The sequence below is a fragment of the Trachinotus anak genome, unplaced genomic scaffold (genome assembly GCF_046630095.1).
Source record: "Trachinotus anak isolate AG129_WGS33_773 ecotype Australia unplaced genomic scaffold, CSIRO_AGI_Tana_v1 ptg000002l, whole genome shotgun sequence".
Lineage (NCBI taxonomy): Eukaryota > Metazoa > Chordata > Actinopteri > Carangiformes > Carangidae > Trachinotus > Trachinotus anak.
In genome coordinates this window covers 10882125-10898961 of record NW_027273853.1, presented here as the reverse complement: position 1 = coordinate 10898961, position 16837 = coordinate 10882125, and the positions used below count along the sequence as shown (strand labels likewise).

General features: G+C 41.1%; 1 protein-coding gene across 2 annotated transcripts; it reads left to right on the top strand.

Moving 5' to 3' along the window:
• The first annotated feature begins 93 nt into the window (after positions 1–93).
• duox (dual oxidase) lies at positions 94–13627 on the top strand. Of its 2 annotated transcripts, XM_071496290.1 has the most exons (34): positions 95–247; positions 534–661; positions 751–834; positions 956–1120; positions 1601–1788; positions 1904–2105; positions 3168–3334; positions 3732–3795; positions 4194–4290; positions 4421–4511; positions 5121–5223; positions 5334–5506; positions 5606–5781; positions 6373–6491; positions 6585–6722; positions 6822–6935; positions 7377–7579; positions 7884–8069; positions 8310–8535; positions 9186–9279; positions 9373–9548; positions 9642–9711; positions 9872–9910; positions 10256–10434; positions 10538–10768; positions 10892–10991; positions 11075–11124; positions 11233–11360; positions 11476–11629; positions 11720–11952; positions 12050–12208; positions 12335–12490; positions 12782–12910; positions 13028–13626. In XM_071496290.1, the coding sequence occupies exons 2-34, from the start codon at positions 595–597 to the stop codon at positions 13148–13150; spliced, it is 4584 nt and encodes a 1527-aa protein (XP_071352391.1). In that variant the 5' UTR covers positions 95–247; positions 534–594; the 3' UTR covers positions 13151–13626. The 2 variants fall into 2 exon arrangements, with proteins under 2 accessions (XP_071352381.1, XP_071352391.1); XM_071496280.1 differs by having other exon boundaries at positions 94–247; positions 9373–9711; positions 13028–13627.
• The last annotated feature ends 3210 nt before the right edge of the window (positions 13628–16837 follow it).

Below are 16837 nucleotides of genomic sequence, written 5' to 3'. Positions count from 1 at the left end.
AGGGAACATACACTTCTTTTATACCAGCAGGTCCCCTTTGTGTCACTCAGGGGGAGGATGCATTAACTGAAATGCTGTGGAAAAGAGGTGTGACCCTGAGATGATGACCATTCCCATTTGGGCTACACAGGTCACATGAAGTTTGTGATAAGCTGTGCAACACATGTTGGCTTTAGCACTGCACCATTCCTCACCTGCGCCTGTGCTCCTGCACGACCTCTGCACTACTTTCCGACCTCTACAAGAGGTAAGACTCAGCTATTTCATCTTCTCCTTGTGGATGCCAATTCGCCAAAAAGGCAAGATATTTACGGAAGAAGAGAGAGAGCATGTCTCGAGTTTGCAGACAAAAAGGAACAGTGCCAAAGTTTTGTAAAGTTTATGCTGTTCATTTAAGCAGACGAAGTGTTGCAGCTCGTCAATTAGACCTCCTGGCTTGTCTTTTTAATTTCTGCCAAACCAACTTCAGGCTTTATATACGTTACATGGACATATGTAACAGTAAATGTTACTCACCTTCACCTTGTCTTCAGCTCCCAGGAGCCCTTCACTCCTCTTGGCTGAGGACTGAGCCGAGCAGCATCTCTCGCATCAATGGATTTGCGTAAACGGGTTTGGAGTATGTGCGCAGTGGCTGGCTTGGTGCTCATTGTCAGTCAGCGTGAGTAGACGGCCGCTGTACTTCACATTCACTTCACCCGGCTGAAGGTAAGAATTAACGCCGTTTAAAACCTGGCATGTGTTGAACAGATTCCGGCTGTGAAATAACCTGGGAGGCTCCTCGCTTCGACGGCTGGTACAACAGTCTGGGATATCCCAGGCGCGGAGCCGCCGGTAAGTCCCGGAGTTAGCAGAGCGTGCAGCAGTACGCCCCGCCAGCGGCGCAGCAGCTCACTGCACCGTGTGTGTGTGTGTGTGTGTGTGTGTGTGTGTGTGTGTCTGCGTGCCCGCGCAGGTTCTCACCTTGTCCGTATCGTGCCCGCGCATTACTGGGACGGGGTCTATCAGCCTGTTCAGGAGCCGCTGCTGCCGAACCCCCGCAGGCTGAGTAGGCTGCTGGCCCCCGGGCCCTCAGGTCTGCCCTCAACACGCAACCAGACCGTGCTCTCTCTCTTCTTTGGTAAATACTTTGCTTTTTTTTTTTTTTTTTTTAAATTGGTGTGCACTAACGTATAAAATGATCAGCCTCCGTGGGTGTGAAATTGGGACGTAGGCCACAGACACTGTTCCAGTAGGTGAGACTATACTCTGATGTTCTCTGACTCATGCTACCGAAATGCAGGTGCAACACAGGTGCAACCATTTAAGGTAATTAAATGGTTAAAAATACACGTTATACCATTTCTGGTGTTTATCTAAGAGTTGCACAAGACAACAACATTACAAAAACAGACAAATATCACTAATAAAAGATAATAATGATTTTATTTAGGCATTTTTCAAGCAGATATAGGCAGATATCATTAATATGGTATGATATCAGCTCTTTGGTGTTCTTTTTATGTCTATGACTTAATGTTCTCCAGTGATGCACTGACTAATTTAATAGTATAATTGGTAATGACTCTTTCAAGTAATTAACTTTTCCTGAACTTTTCAGGTTATCATGTTACTTTTGAAATTTTGGACTCAAGAACTCCTGGGTGTCCACCTGAGTTCATGAACATCCCAGTCCCAAAAGGTGACCCAGTCTTTGACCCGGCTGCCACCGGAGAAGTCCTGCTGCCCTTCCAGAGAGGACCATGGGACAAAGAGTCTGGACAGAGTCCCAGTAACCCTCGCACACAGGTGCTGATAATGTGTTTGTTAATAGTATCTCCTAAGTCATGACACATTGCGTTAGCTTACATTTCCCTTTGCTGAAGTGCAAATAATCTGAGAAAAACTAATACAACACATGCAGGTCAACTTGGTGACAGCATGGATAGATGGCAGCTCCATCTATGGCCCCTCCACGTCCTGGTCTGACTCTCTGAGAAGCTTCTCAGGAGGGCTCTTGACTTCAGGCTCTGAGTGGAACATGCCAAGACAGGGAGGAGGACACAATCTCATGTGGAGCGCTGCTGACCCCTCTACAGGAGAACATGGACCCCAAGGCCTTTATGGTGAGACATATTACATTTTAAACTTCTGGCCTGCACCAAACACTGTTTGCAAAGAATTCATTTAATTGTCCACTGAGTACCTGACATGTCAGGGCAGCTGGTTGTATCCACTTGACTTACTCCTACAGTATGTCATTGATTAAAGGAACAGTTCATTCAAAAACACCATTAAACATGATGCTCCTCTTTAGTTTGAGTGCTGTATAGCCAACCAAACAGTTAAGTCTTATTTATTGACAAACTATTAATATATTAGAGCTAAAGCACGGGCCCTCAGTGACATTTAATTATGTTCATTAAAGTCCAAAAACCCAACAACAGCAATGTCTCTTTGCAAGTAGAGATGCTCACAATAATCCACAGTTCTGGCTGTGAGGATCTGACTGTAATTTGTAGTGAAAGGAGGTCATTATATCTCCAAATCTCAGCAAATCAGATGAAATGCATATTTCACCCAAGGTAAAATTAAATGTGTTTGTTTGGCTTTGTTGTGCTTTGTATTGTCATACTGTATGTGGTAATGCCCACCCAATCGATACTGCAAGCCGCTGAAAACAAACAACAAGAATTTCTTGCAAATATTATTTGCTTCAATCAGGGTTGCAGCCTGCAAGGCTGAGTCAAGAGAGGCCCAGCCTGACGTGTGTTATGACTCTTTAATTATTGTGTAAATGGCTTCTCACACTCACCACAGTAAATCCCTCTCTCTATAGCAAAGAAGATGCCGCACAGGTGTCATGAAACCAGTGTTTTGTTGCTTGTGTTGTTAAAGGTGTGTAGTTATTATCCCGGGTGGAGGCAGTGGATCTTCTCCTGTTGTCACAGCTCTGTTGTCACATCCTTGAAAAAACAAACAGCCAAATTTTTCCATTAGTGGTCGGAGATGCTCATCAATCAATGCAACAGGAGTGTGACACTATGAGGTGCAGAATATCTGTGAAGTTTCAGATGCATAAAACATTATACATACAGCCTAGTCTGTTTATTGTGTCACATAGTGATGTTATTTCACATGATGGAATAGAAGAATTCCCTATAATTTGTGCCATCTTCTTTGTCCAGAGTTGGGAAATGCCTGGGCCAATGAGAACATGTTCACGGCAGCAGAGGGGATTATCTGGTTTCGCTACCACAATTATGTAGCCTCCAAACTGCATGAGGAACACCCAGAGTGGTCAGACGAAAAGCTGTTTCAAAACGCCAGGAAGAACGTTGTGGCCACATTCCAGGTAGAAGGAAAAGTCCCCATGTAATCCTCTCGCTGTGCAGGTGCTGATTTAATTTGCACTCTGGAAAGAAGGAGGTTGCATCAACGCCAGGTGGTCGTGATTTTATGGATGAAATTGATGGTTTTAGTTTAAGGGTGAATGCATCATCTCTGACTTGTATGAGAACTGCTGTGAACAACATCACACACGTTTGTTCTACTTCTACTGCAAACAACAGTTAACAATAACATCACAATTTATATATGAAGAAATTAATGCAAAACAATAAGGTGACATATGATATATAATCATCAAAGTCTATACTGTCATGTTCATTTTATCCCTTTATGAAATAGTTTAAGTTATGTGGATTCAAAAAAGTTGCATTAAGTTTTATCCCTGCTGTTTCTCCAAACAGAATATTGCTCTCTACGAATGGCTGCCTGGATATCTCGGAGGCAGAAAGCTTCCTCCTTACCCAGGTAAGAATCAGTCAGAGTGCGTGTGCGTACAAGTGGAGGGGAATGGGTAATGCACCAGTGACCACAAGCTGTGGTGAGGTGAGCTATCGTTGGTGGTGTTTGACAAATATGTGCTCCGTCAGCAAAGCATCACCCTGCGTCTCCTTCTTGTGCTGAATAAGCACCCACAGCTGAAAGAAAGTTAAAGGAACAATGGTCAGATGACCCCATCATCTTAATCGCTCTTCATCTTTGAATCTATGCTGCTTTTGCTGTCTCACCCGTTTGGATGATGATATACTGGAGGAGGTTTGGACGCACAAGGCTTCTTTATAACTCAGCTTGTAGTTCATCATGTCACATTTCTTGTCACTCTCCTTCTGTTGTTTTGTATTATGAGCTGATTTATGTGTATACAGGTTACCAGAAATTTGTGGATCCAGGGATCTCTCCAGAGTTTCAGGCTGCTGCCATACGATTTGGTATCACTATGGCCCCACCTGGTGTTTACATGAGGTAGTGATTCTTCTTTTCCTCATGGTATATTGCGAAAAATCTCACTATAGTCAGTGTGCTGCTGTGGACAGTGCCAAACACAATCTTTGAGATATACGTTCTATTGCATTAACTCTCCTTTTCCCCACAGAAACAGAACCTGCCATTTTCGGGAGATTATCAACATAGATGGCAGCTTATCACCAGCAATGCGTCTTTGTAACAGCTTTTGGAAGCGTCAGGTACATGACACTCATACTTTACTTACATATGTTGCTGATTTTTCATAACAGTGCAAAGAAGACTTTGACAACAAATTAACAGGTGTACTTATTTGTGTTTATCACCACCACATTCTAGTATGAGGTTTTCTTTAACTGAGACTGAGACATCAGAAAAATACAGAGGCCAACAGGAGGGATTTCTGGCAGGACTTGACCCAGGATCTTTGTTACCTGAGAGGCAGGAAATAAACCAGTCTGTGTCTCTGAAGACAAATGGGGAAATTTATAGAAATATTCTGCCTTTGTTTTAATTGCAGTCATTTTAAGTTTATTCCTGTAGAGAAAAGAACAGTTTGAATATATAAATAGCCTTAACATGAATAATTCATTTCTCTTTGATAAAGTCATGTTATAGTTAGTGCATGCATAATGAATATTAAGGATGTTCTTTCGAATGTGGATCACTGAAAGATTTTCTAAGGATAGAATCAGCAAATTCTGCTGATGATGGTTTTTTTAAAAGAACTGAAGAACTGGGGTAGTCAGCTTCTCCTTTTCTGATATCATCTGTTAGAGAGAGGAGATTTTGGTGTGTTACAAACTAATACTGTGGCTTTTTGTTTCCAGAGTCCCAATATGAAAACAAGCCAGGATGTAGATGACCTCCTCATGGGCATGGCCTCTCAGATTGCAGAGAGAGAAGACCACATTGTTGTGGAGGACCTGAGAGGTTTTGATCTGTCTTATTCACTGTCTGGATCACTCTACATATCATACATTGATACTTATTGAAGTTATAATTGAATATTCGCTGCTCTGATCTGATTTATACCTTGATAGACTACATGTACGGACCCCTAAGGTTCACCCGGACTGATCTGATGGCCATGACCATCCAGAGAGGAAGAGACTTTGGCCTGCGAAGTTACACTGAGGTCAGAAAAGCTCTGGATCTGCCTTCTGTAAAAACATTTGAGGACATTAATCCTGCACTTAACAGCACCAAGCCACAGGTAAAAACTGCAGTCTCTCAAGCAGAAAGCATCTTAAAACAAAGAGTGATCAAACATGAACTGCATAAAAAAGTTGAACAGTAACTATCTTGTGTACAGTTGCTCCACAATGTTGCAGAATTGTATAACGGAGACATCTCAAAACTGGAGCTCTTCCCTGGAGGACTGCTGGAGTCTCTCGGCGGTCCAGGTCCAGTTTTCTCCGCCATAATCTTGGACCAGTTTGAACGTATCAGAAATGGAGACCGCTTTTGGTTCGAGAACAAACTGAATGGGTAAGTTCCCCTCTGAATAATTTGGAAATTAATATTATTCATTTAAAACCTCAAGAGGTGCATTGAGGGGGAATGGTGCTGAGGTACAGACAAAGAATAAATGCACAGCTAACATCAAATGGCAGTAAAAGAAGAATACATTGCTATATAAGTTAAAACAAGGTAAAGTAGCAATGTTTAAATGCTTGATTTGACAATGAGACAAAAAAAAAAACAATAAGATCAATAAAATAATGGCATTTGAAAAATTAAAAGCAATGACGGTTACAATCAGTACAAGTAAACCCTGGAATTGCCTCAGTGGTATTAATGAGGTCACCTTTAAGTTTTTTTAAAGCATATTCCAAGTATGTGGGGCACACTAACAGCAAACAGATCTTCCTGACTGTGAGAAATTTTGGGTCCTGCAGAGTGAGCTTTGTCTGTGAACATTAAAATGGCTTCTAACATATAGTAGAAATGACTGTGATATAGTCTTAATCCTACAGTCTTCTTTGATTCATCTCACTTTACTGTTTGTGACAGTTCCATCCATCTAAATCATGTGGGTCAGCTCACTGCAGGTTTTCACTCAGTTTGCTTGTTTTCCAGTCTGTTCACAGATGAGGAGATCCAGACCATCCGCAACATGACGTTTTTTGACGTCCTTATTGCAGTCACCAGCGCAGAGGCCACAGATATACAAAATAATGTGTTCTTCTGGAAGGATGGTACAATATACAACATGTGCATCACACAAATAGATCACTATTGAATTTAATTAATTACTTAAAAAAAAAAAAACAATCTCTCCGTTGCCTTAGGTGACCCTTGTCCTCAACCCACACAGCTGAATGCATCAATGCTCTATCCCTGCACTAATGCTACCAAACTTAATTACTTTGATGGGAGTAAAGCTGGCTTTGGGATATTTATCGTTGTTCTGTTCCTCTTTCCTGTTGGTCAGTATCATGCTAACAAATCCATCTCCTTTGCACTGTTATAATACTGATGCCACAGAAATCACAGTTTGATCAGTTTTGATTGTTTTACCTTCACAGTGAGTTTTCTAGTGGCCTGTATGGTAGCATATCTTCGCAAGTACAGGTACAGGAAGTTCCAGAGAAGAAGAAAAGCTGGTCCCAAAACAGAGGAGGCAGCTGTGGGAATCACTGGTATGGATCATTGTGGGATTAAAAAATACTGCTAATACTTTATTTGCTATGTCCAGTTTTAATTAAAACATAATATCTATCAGTCAGATTTTACATCTAACTCAGTGTTGATTATTATTATTATACATCAACTATCAGCAGCTATGATTTACTACTATTCAGGTCTTCAGCAGCCTCAATGTACAGTATGTCACATGAGTATCAATATGAGTGTATAACTGAAATGATTATATGAATTTAAGTTTTAACAAGACACAGGTAGGTACATGTAAGGTTCAGTCTTTACATTACATCAGCTACAAGACTCAAATGAGTTCATTGTAAACACTTGACAAGATGAACTCCACATATAATTGGCCTTGGCTATTGTCTCCACTGCCAGTTTCTACTGTTATTTTACACCCATCCTCCACCTATTTTAATTCTTCCTTTGCTCTGCAGCCTATGAGTGGCAGGGCCATAAAAAACCTCAGCATCCTGTCAGCATGGAGGTTGATGAGAAGAGGGGGCTGCAGGTCTTTGACAGATCTGGGCCTTCTCTGCGCTACCTGTTTCTGGGCGACCAGGACTACTTAGATGTCCGCCTCTCCAAAGACCGCCACCGTAAAGCTCTGCTGCTTAAAGTACCCAAAGAGTATGACCTGGTGAGTAGCTGGACATGGGAGGGGATGGTTTACACCTTCAGTGTCTGATCTGAAAACACAGCTGTAGTCTGATTCGAAATGCAAGAGAAAACTGTTTCAAAAAGTGTTATTGGTCTTGTGCAAGCATGTACAGCCAAATTCTGTATTGACCTTTGAGATTGCAGTTGATACACCTCCAGTGTTCTCACTTACACACTCTACTTTTATTTTTCACCTCACCAATTGTTGTTGCAAGCAAAAATTCTGCAGATGTGCCAGATCTACATTATCTTTTATCCTGTGATGTCATCTGTTTGCTCATCAGGTGCTGTTTTTTGATGATGAGAGCAAACGTACAGCATTCATCAAGCATCTGCAGCTGGCGATGACAGATATCGGGCAAGAGATTAGAGTGAAGGAGATGAGAGAGAAGGAACTGCTGAAGGAGGCTTTAACCAAAGAGCAGAGGGCTCAGATTGTGGAAACTTTCATTCGAAATGCTTTCTCTAAGGTACCGTCAGCCTCTGGATGTTTACCTCATCCACTGCTCTGTTACAGCGACAGCAGCTTTAAGCTCAGCCACAAAATGTCGTCAAACCTTGTTTGAGGTCAATTTAGGTCCGACCTCAAGCCAAAAGAGCTAATTGTTGGTCTTGGTGACGTTATCTGTGATGATAACCTCAGCAGACGTCAGTGATATTACTAATGGCTCCAAGGTGACATGTAATGACACTGTCCCTCTGCCATACAGGTCTTGGAAATAGAGAAGCGTGATGCTGGCGACATGAGCAGCATCTCTCATGAGAAAGCCAGAGAGGTCCTCCAGTGTGAGCTGACAGCATCAGAGTTTGCCGATGCACTGGGTCTCAAGCCCGACTCTTTATTTGTGGACTCCATGTTCACACTAGCTGATAAAGATGGAAATGGTTACCTCTCCTACCAAGAGTTTCTTGATGTGATGGTTATCTTTATGAAAGGTAAAACCCTTGACTTCAAAATATTCCACCTGTTTGGGTCTCCAGGTGTGCTATCACATAGGGACTACGTACTTTACATGTCACAGGACAATCTAAAGATGTAGGTATAGTACATTGGATGATTTCAGTTCCAGGGAGATGCAGTGAATTAAAAGGAAGAAAGAACAAAGAAACAAAAGTGGTGCTATTACATTAGTAATGAATAGTTTCTCTGGTGGAGAAGTTTGTTGGTTTGTTTGACATGTTAAATTTCTCTCCATTTTGTATTTAAAAAAAATCAATAGAGGGTTTTGTGAATTTATGCATGAGTGGAAAAGTGTCTGAAAACGAATTAAGACCATCATGTGAAACTTCGTACTGAAACTAATAATAATCATTTTCATTTTGATGGGTTAGCAGCTCTCTAAGAACGACCTACTGTAAATAGCTGCAAATTAAAACTAATTTACTAGAAACATGAATGAACAATTAATCAAATCAATAAATGCATCAAGTAAAGAAAATTCCATTTCATATGTTGCTTAGATTCAGACAGCTAGGAATGAGCAATTGACAAAATAAATGGAGGATGAGATATCTGATGTTTGATAAAACATTTGATGCCATAGTGGCAGACCAGTAAACATATCGCTGACATGTGTATTTACCAGGGTCTCCTGAGGAAAAATCCAAACTGATGTTCTCCATGTACGACATCGGTGGAACTGGTCTCTTGTCAAAAGAAGAATTTGCCAGGATGCTCAGGTTTGATCAACTGTTGTTTTTAATGCCCGAACGATCTCCTGATTTTTTATTTTTTTTTTGATGGGATATCTTCACCCTTTCAATGTGCTGCAGATCTTTCATTGAAATCTCCAATGGTGCCCTGTCAAAGAGCCAAGCAGAGGATGGCATCAAGGCCATGATGAAGGCTGCAGGCTTTGATGACAAGGAGAAAATCTCATGGGAGGACTTCCATTTCCTCCTGCAGGACCACGAGAAGGAGCTGCAGTTTGCTCAACTAAATGTCAAAGGTTGGACAAAGATTTGTCTAAGAAGGTCTTTTTTAATATACCTTCATTTCTCTGACCTTGTCTGTTGGAATAGTGCATCTGCTGTGTGCACAGGGATGGAGAAACAGGGGAAGAAGCGGCTGAGTCGAGACCAGAGAGTTTCCTTCATCTGTCCTGCAAACAGGTAGAGAACAAGAGAACAGGACACACAGTCATTTTATCCAGATCACTGATGCAACAACTGTTGCTTATCAGTAAAGAATAATGACGTACTGTAGCTTTTCATTCTTGTGATTATTGTTTCCAGGCTCACAATGCAATTTCTGTTCACTTTCTGTTTGCAGCAACAAGACAGATGGACAGGAGATACGTAGACGGAAAAAGTAGGTTCCTGATTTTATTTTTCTGCCCCTGTAAATGATTTTCTGAGCCATACTGAGAAAAATAAGATATTGGACAACTTAAAATTAACAAATATTTATGACTTATATCATCTTAATATTGCAGTAGTGTGTGTTTTTTACATGGCATTTTCACATCAGTAGATCTGACTGTTGTGATATATTCACTATCACATAGTTCAAACATTTACCTTCTTGAAGGCCCTGCTGTGTAAATTTACCTTGCTTCCTCCTCTGGTTTGAGTCAAATACTTCACAGCTAAATGACAGATAGACAGAACACAAAATATTGACTGAATAAAGTTAAATGGATTTGAATATTTTCAGGTCAAGTGTCAACACTCCAAATGTCTACGTGAAGCCGAAGCGTGAGCAGTACATAAGGAACCCAGTCCAGCAGAAGATCCAGCAATTCAAACGCTTCATTGAGAATTATCGCCGCCATATTGTCTGCTTCATGATCATATATGGCATCTCAGCTGGTGTGACACTTGAAAGATGTTACTGTAAGTGTTTTACTTCCTCACTATGTCTTGTTGGTGTATTACAGTCCTTCTCTGCCCCCTTGTATACTTATTGGTCTAACCTGATTTAAAATGCTGTGTTCAGACTACGGCTTGCAGGCTTTATCTACAGGTCTCCCTGAGACTTCAGTGGTTGGCATCATCGTCTCCCGGGGCTCAGCAGCCGCCATCTCCTTTCTGTTTCCCTACATGCTCCTCACCGTGTGTCGTAACCTCATCACCCTGTGCAGAGAGACCTTCCTCAACCGATATGTCCCCTTTGATGCCGCCATAGACTTCCATCGCCTCATGGCCATGACTGCCATCGTCCTCTCAGGTTGGCAGAGAGAAGGAGAGACTACAGACAACAGTCGAGAGTAATGATGGGAGGTTAGGTTTTGATGTCTTCACCTGTTCATTTTATTTTGAGTGTTCACTCCTATTTCTGTTCTCACCATAGTCGTTCATAGTTTGGGCCATGTGGTCAACATCTACATCTTCTCCATCAGTGACCTCAGCATCCTGTCTTGTTTGTTCCCCAACGTCTTATCCAACAATGGGTAATGTTTGAAATATCTGTACACTTTGCAGCACAGCTGTGGTATGTGGCTTTTAGCTAAATAACACTGGGTTTTTATTTTAGGTCTGAACTTCCTCTCAAGTGGTCTTGGTGGTTCTTTCAAACTGTTCCAGGTATTATAGGAGTCTCATGTTAGACCTTCAGCAGTTATACAGTACATAGGCTGTTTGTAATGCTACTCTACAATCCTGTGTTTATGCTCTACTTTGTCCTCTTCATAGGAATGACTGGCGTCTTGCTTCTTTTTACTTTTTCATTTATGTACGTTTTTGCCTCACACTATTTCCGTCGCATCAGTTTTCGTGGATTCTGGATCACACATTACCTCTACGTTGTTGTGTACACTCTAGTAAGTAGTTTTCTGACTTGAAAACACTCCACACTCACTCTGCAGTCAGTTGGCTTTCATGGTGAAAAGGCAGTTTTATTAGTGGTGTGATGCTGGCTCTGTTTTCATCCAACAGACTGTTATTCATGGCAGCTTTGGCCTGCTCCAAGAGCCCCGTTTCTACATCTATCTGATTCCTCCTGCACTCCTTTTCCTGCTGGACAAACTAATCAGCTTGAGCAGGAAAAAGGTGGAGATCCCCGTGGTCAGAGCTGAGCTGCTGCCTTCAGGTTACACTTTAGCATCTTCTGGAAAATCAGGTAATGTGTGTGTGCATTGTGCATTCAAGTTCACGCTTCCCTCGGCTGTCCTACCTGTAGGTGTGACACATCTGGAGTTCAAGCGACCACAGGGCTTCATGTACCGTTCAGGCCAGTGGGTTCGCATAGCATGCCTGATGTTGGGCACAGATGAGTACCACCCATTCACGCTGACGTCAGCCCCTCACGAAGAGACCCTGAGCCTGCACATCCGTGCTGTGGGGCCATGGACCAGCCAGCTCCGGGAGCTCTACACTGAAGAAAGTCTGCTCGAGCTTGGAGCCTATCCAAAGGCAGGTCATTGTGTTATTGTGTGTGAGCAGTATCCATCGGTTTCCCCATTATTTGTCTTTTCATGACATTTCTATTCACATTTTATTCTCCCCCAAGCTTTACTTGGATGGCCCGTTTGGCGAGGGCCATCAGGAGTGGATTGAGTTTGAGGTGTCTGTTCTGGTGGGAGGAGGAATCGGAGTCACCCCATTCGCTTCCATCCTCAAAGACCTGGTGTTCAAGTCCTCCATCAAGTCCAAGATTCAGTGCAAAAAGGTACAGCACAAATTCAAACATCCCACAGGCCATTTAATACTTAATTCCTCCCTGAAGCATTATTTAATTGTACAAGAAGCTCAGTCTATAAACAGACTCTTGCTAATAGTCACTGATTGTTTGAAGGTCTACTTCATCTGGGTAACACGGACACAGCGTCAGTTTGAGTGGGTGTCAGACATCATCAGGGAGGTGGAGGAGATGGACACCCAGGAGCTGGTCTCTGTCCACACTTACATCACTCAGGTGGCTGAGAAGTTCGACCTCCGCACCACCATGCTGGTGAGAAGTTCAAAGTATCTGAAAAAACAGAAAGTCGACTCGCATGCTGCTGAATATTTAACAGTCATTTTATTAATGCTGTGGGGCTTTGTATGTATTAAATAAACATGCTATAAAGTATTAATTGTTTAAGAGGTGCTAATGGAGCCAGGCTATCTTCTCATCTACATGTAACTCTCTGTAAAATGTTTCCCAAAATGATTCCGAAAATGTTGAATTGTTCCTTTAACACATATAATAAGAGAAACCAGTAATGAATTCCTCACTGTTGTCTTTGTGATGCATTTTCAGTATGTGTGTGAGCGCCACTTTCAGAAGGTGTGGAACCGCAGTCTCTTCACTGGCCTGCGATCCGTCACCCACTTCGGCCGTCCACCCTTCGTGTCCTTTTTCAGCTCCCTGCAGGAAGTTCACCCCGAGGTCAGCCCTTCATCCACCCTCATCTACCTCGAGTTTATCTGGAACTTTGCTCGGTACACCAACCTGAATAAAATGAAGGGATTATTATAAGTTTTAAATTTGTGTTATTTTCTGTAGGTGGGTAAAATCGGTGTGTTCAGCTGTGGACCACCTGGACTGACCAAGAACGTGGAGAAAGCCTGCCAGCAGATGAACAAGAGGGATCAGGCCCATTTCATGCATCACTATGAGAACTTCTAACCTCAGCACTGGACTGCTGTACAGGGTACAGAGGGAACAAGGAGCCATTTTACAACGGAGGATACAAGCTACTGCAGCAGTTAATGACAAATGCTCTTCCATACACAATCACAGAGCCAATGTAGAAAGTTTAGAGTTTATGTAACATTGAATATTGAAGCGAAAGATACGTGTTGCCTTGTCAAATATGTCTTCTTTTACACCTTTATTCTCTAATCATGAATATTATTATTACATTAATTTTAATCAGTCAGGAATGGGAAATCTTATTTCATGTAATATCAAGAAAACATAATTTATTTCAAATCATTGTAATCATTGTGCTTCATGTGTCACGTGTTTTTTTGTATTTTGTTTAGTTTTTTTGTGGAATTTGCAAAATATGATTCTATATTTTTTAGATCATGATTTATGATTCAATGTTAAGGATTTCTTGTGCTTTTGTGTTAAATATCTGGTACAAATAAATAAACCTTTTTTATGACAAATATTGCATTCAGTCAGTGTTTCTGTCCCAGAGCAGAAACATTGTGTCACACTCTGCTCATAGATATAACACTGGCTTTCAATGTCATGTCTTTGTTGTAGGACATTAGATTATGTAAGGACCTGTGGGGTTTTGTGCACTGGAAGTTCACTAAATTCTGCTGTTGGCTCCTTCTGATGCCTTGAAGCTTTTGGACTACAGTTACACTTGAATTAACCCAAACTAAATTTGATTTGTTGGTTGAGTGATAAATCAGGTAGCTCCTCCATCCAGAGGAAGAATAACAAGTACAAACAGTGAGGGCTGTCAGCACAAATGCTGTGTTACTGCATAGTCCCAGAACAATGAGCTGCTCACATTTGTTTGCTTATTAGATGCACTTGAGATAACAAAAGAAAGGTGTATGCACAGAGAGATCTGATGAACTGAGTCAATATCAGGCCGGTCAGTGAAACTTTCCCAGGAGACAAAAGTGCTGATGTTGTCTCTTTGAGCAAGGTACTGAAGCACTAGTGGCTCCGAAGATGCCATGAAGTTTTCTGTATACAAAAAAAAAAAAAAAAGAAAAATGAAAACATCCATAATGAAATTGATATGACAACAATTCCAGTCACACCAATCACAGCAACCAGCCTGTAAGCTGATGTAAACAATGCAGTTTTTGCTTTACCTGTGTACTCAGGGAAGTTTCACACAGGGGAACGCCCTACTCACACAGTTACACATATTCACACCTGGCAGCTGCTGCATTTGACCAGTTTGACCTGTTGCCCACTGAGCTCTGGCTCCACTGATCACTGGCCTCTAACCCACTAAGCTTTGATCACCTCAGCAGGTGTAGCTATAAAGGGTGTATTTAGACAGTTGAAAAAAATTAGATGCAGCAGAACCAATGATCTCATCTTTTTTAGTCCATGCATTCTTCTTCCTTGTCAAAACCAACCTGGCCCAAACTTTACCCACAATGCAACTTGATCACCAGGTTTGGTTTCAGATCAGTTCAGTTCAGATCTGTACTGTCCCAGAGGATGATTTTATTTTTAGGACAGACAGATAAAACACGATAAGACAACTGAAGACATTAGAAATGCTGGTGCGTTATATTGTTGTCAGACAATGTTTGCTAAGTGGAAAAAACGGAATAAAACAACACCTATTCTGACTTGGTTGTGTTCATACGTTATTTCAAGGTGGGTAGTCCCAGTGCTAACGTTGTAGTCACACCAGTTAAACGGCCTAAATTAGCTACTTTTGTTGTGTTATGTATTTGTACTCAGATAGCAACCTTGTATCAGTAAAATTAGCTGAATTAACTAAATTATTGTTAACAATGGATTTTATTTTGATATAACAGTGGTGCATTTGTTGACCATCTGAAATCATCAAGATGAAAACTGCTGACCTATTTATGGACTTCTGTGTAAATGTGTGTATTGTCCATCAGAAGAAATCTCCTGTAGGTTAAAACTTTTTCAGCATGTGCTGGGCATCAGTGGGTTTCACACCAGAAAGGCTGCATTATGTGAGGCCAAGAGAATTAACTCCACACTCTGTTTTCTCCTTGCATGTATGAAATCCTGTCACTACATTCCCATAAAGTTGGCTCTTCTCAAAAACTTGGGCTGAATGCAGACCTGTGAGACAAGAGAGTTTATTGTGCAGCAGTTCAAGATCAAGGAAATGTTTTTCTTTGGCCGGATATTTTTGATTAAATAAATTCCTAAAAATGTTATCTATGGTTTGATAATAATCTTCCCTGGAAAACCTGTGTACAATAATACGGGAAGCCAGACAGAATTACTTCCTTTTAATAGCTACATACTTACAGTAAATGCAGATATCTGACAATTCATTGTTTAGCATTATGAAGAATCTGGCAAGCAATCAGAATTATTCTGCCGAACAAATAACAGAAATCACCACATCTTTATTTTACGTTTGGCAATTATGTCTTGAATCATTTTCAGTATGTTCAGTATTTTTCCATTCTTATCTGTAAGCAGTTGTTTTGTGCAATGACTTAATTTTCCAACTGTCATAAATTTAATCTCATTTAATCCAATCTAATCTAATCTAATATTCCTTTTTGTTCTCTGAAGAACAAATGCAAGAACAAATAAATACGGTTAAGACTTAGTTGGTGGGTCAGATGGTTCACTGAGGTACCAAGTACCTGTGTTCCTTCATTGTTCAAATCTGGACCACAACCTTTCCCGCATACATATATTTTTCTCTTCCTTTCTTCCTCTCTCTTTACTGTGCACGTGTTATAGGCACGTGTGATAGTTCAGACAGGAGGAGAGGCAGGGTTGCAGGTGAGATGTAGATATCTGTTTTGTACTACACTGAGGTGGCGCTAGTATGCTAAGAGGTCTGTTAATCACTGAATCATGCATTGTTTTAATTAGGTTTAATGACATGAAAATTGCGGTCAGAAGTCTGTCATGAATGCAAAAAGCCCCAGCTTTTCAAAGGGGATCCAACTTTTATGCCCCCACCAATGTGCGAATCCAAGCTACACCCTTTTAAGTGATTACAAGTCAAACAGAAGCGGACTCATAAAGCCAGTAAGTTGCTGACCCTCATGACTCAAATCAACTTACAAGAAATAAAACCAAGCTAAAACTACCTATGCCAGTATTTGGAGAACTGATAAAAGAACAACCCAGGAAGAGAAACAGATCAAGACTTTTACTGTCAGCTGCACAATAGAGCAGCAGGTTAGAAAGCCTTATCTAAACAGCAAGTATCAAGCCAGACCTCAAATACAGGATCAGTAATATTAGAAATGATTTGTGATCATTGTGATAAGGCTTTTGTTCATTTAATCACAAAGGGGATATTTTTATTAAAACTTTCATTTGGAAATCTTTACCTAGACAACAAAGGTGTGACACAATTCACACTGAATACCAGTAACTGTACACGCTATAAAAGAGCCAGTTTATTCTTAGGACATATGACAAGACCCAAGCCTTCAATTCTACAGAATGAGAAAATGTTTGCTGTGACTTGTTACTATTCAGAGGCACATAAACTGATCCAAACTGTGCTGCATGTTGCAGCTGTCATTCTCAACTAAACTTTGATCCTTATTGATCCTTAACTGTGATCGTTATTGATCTGAGGCCAGTATGTTCCTCCTGTCCAGAAGATGAACTCCTCTCTCCTAAAATTGTTACTCCATTGCTCCTTGACTT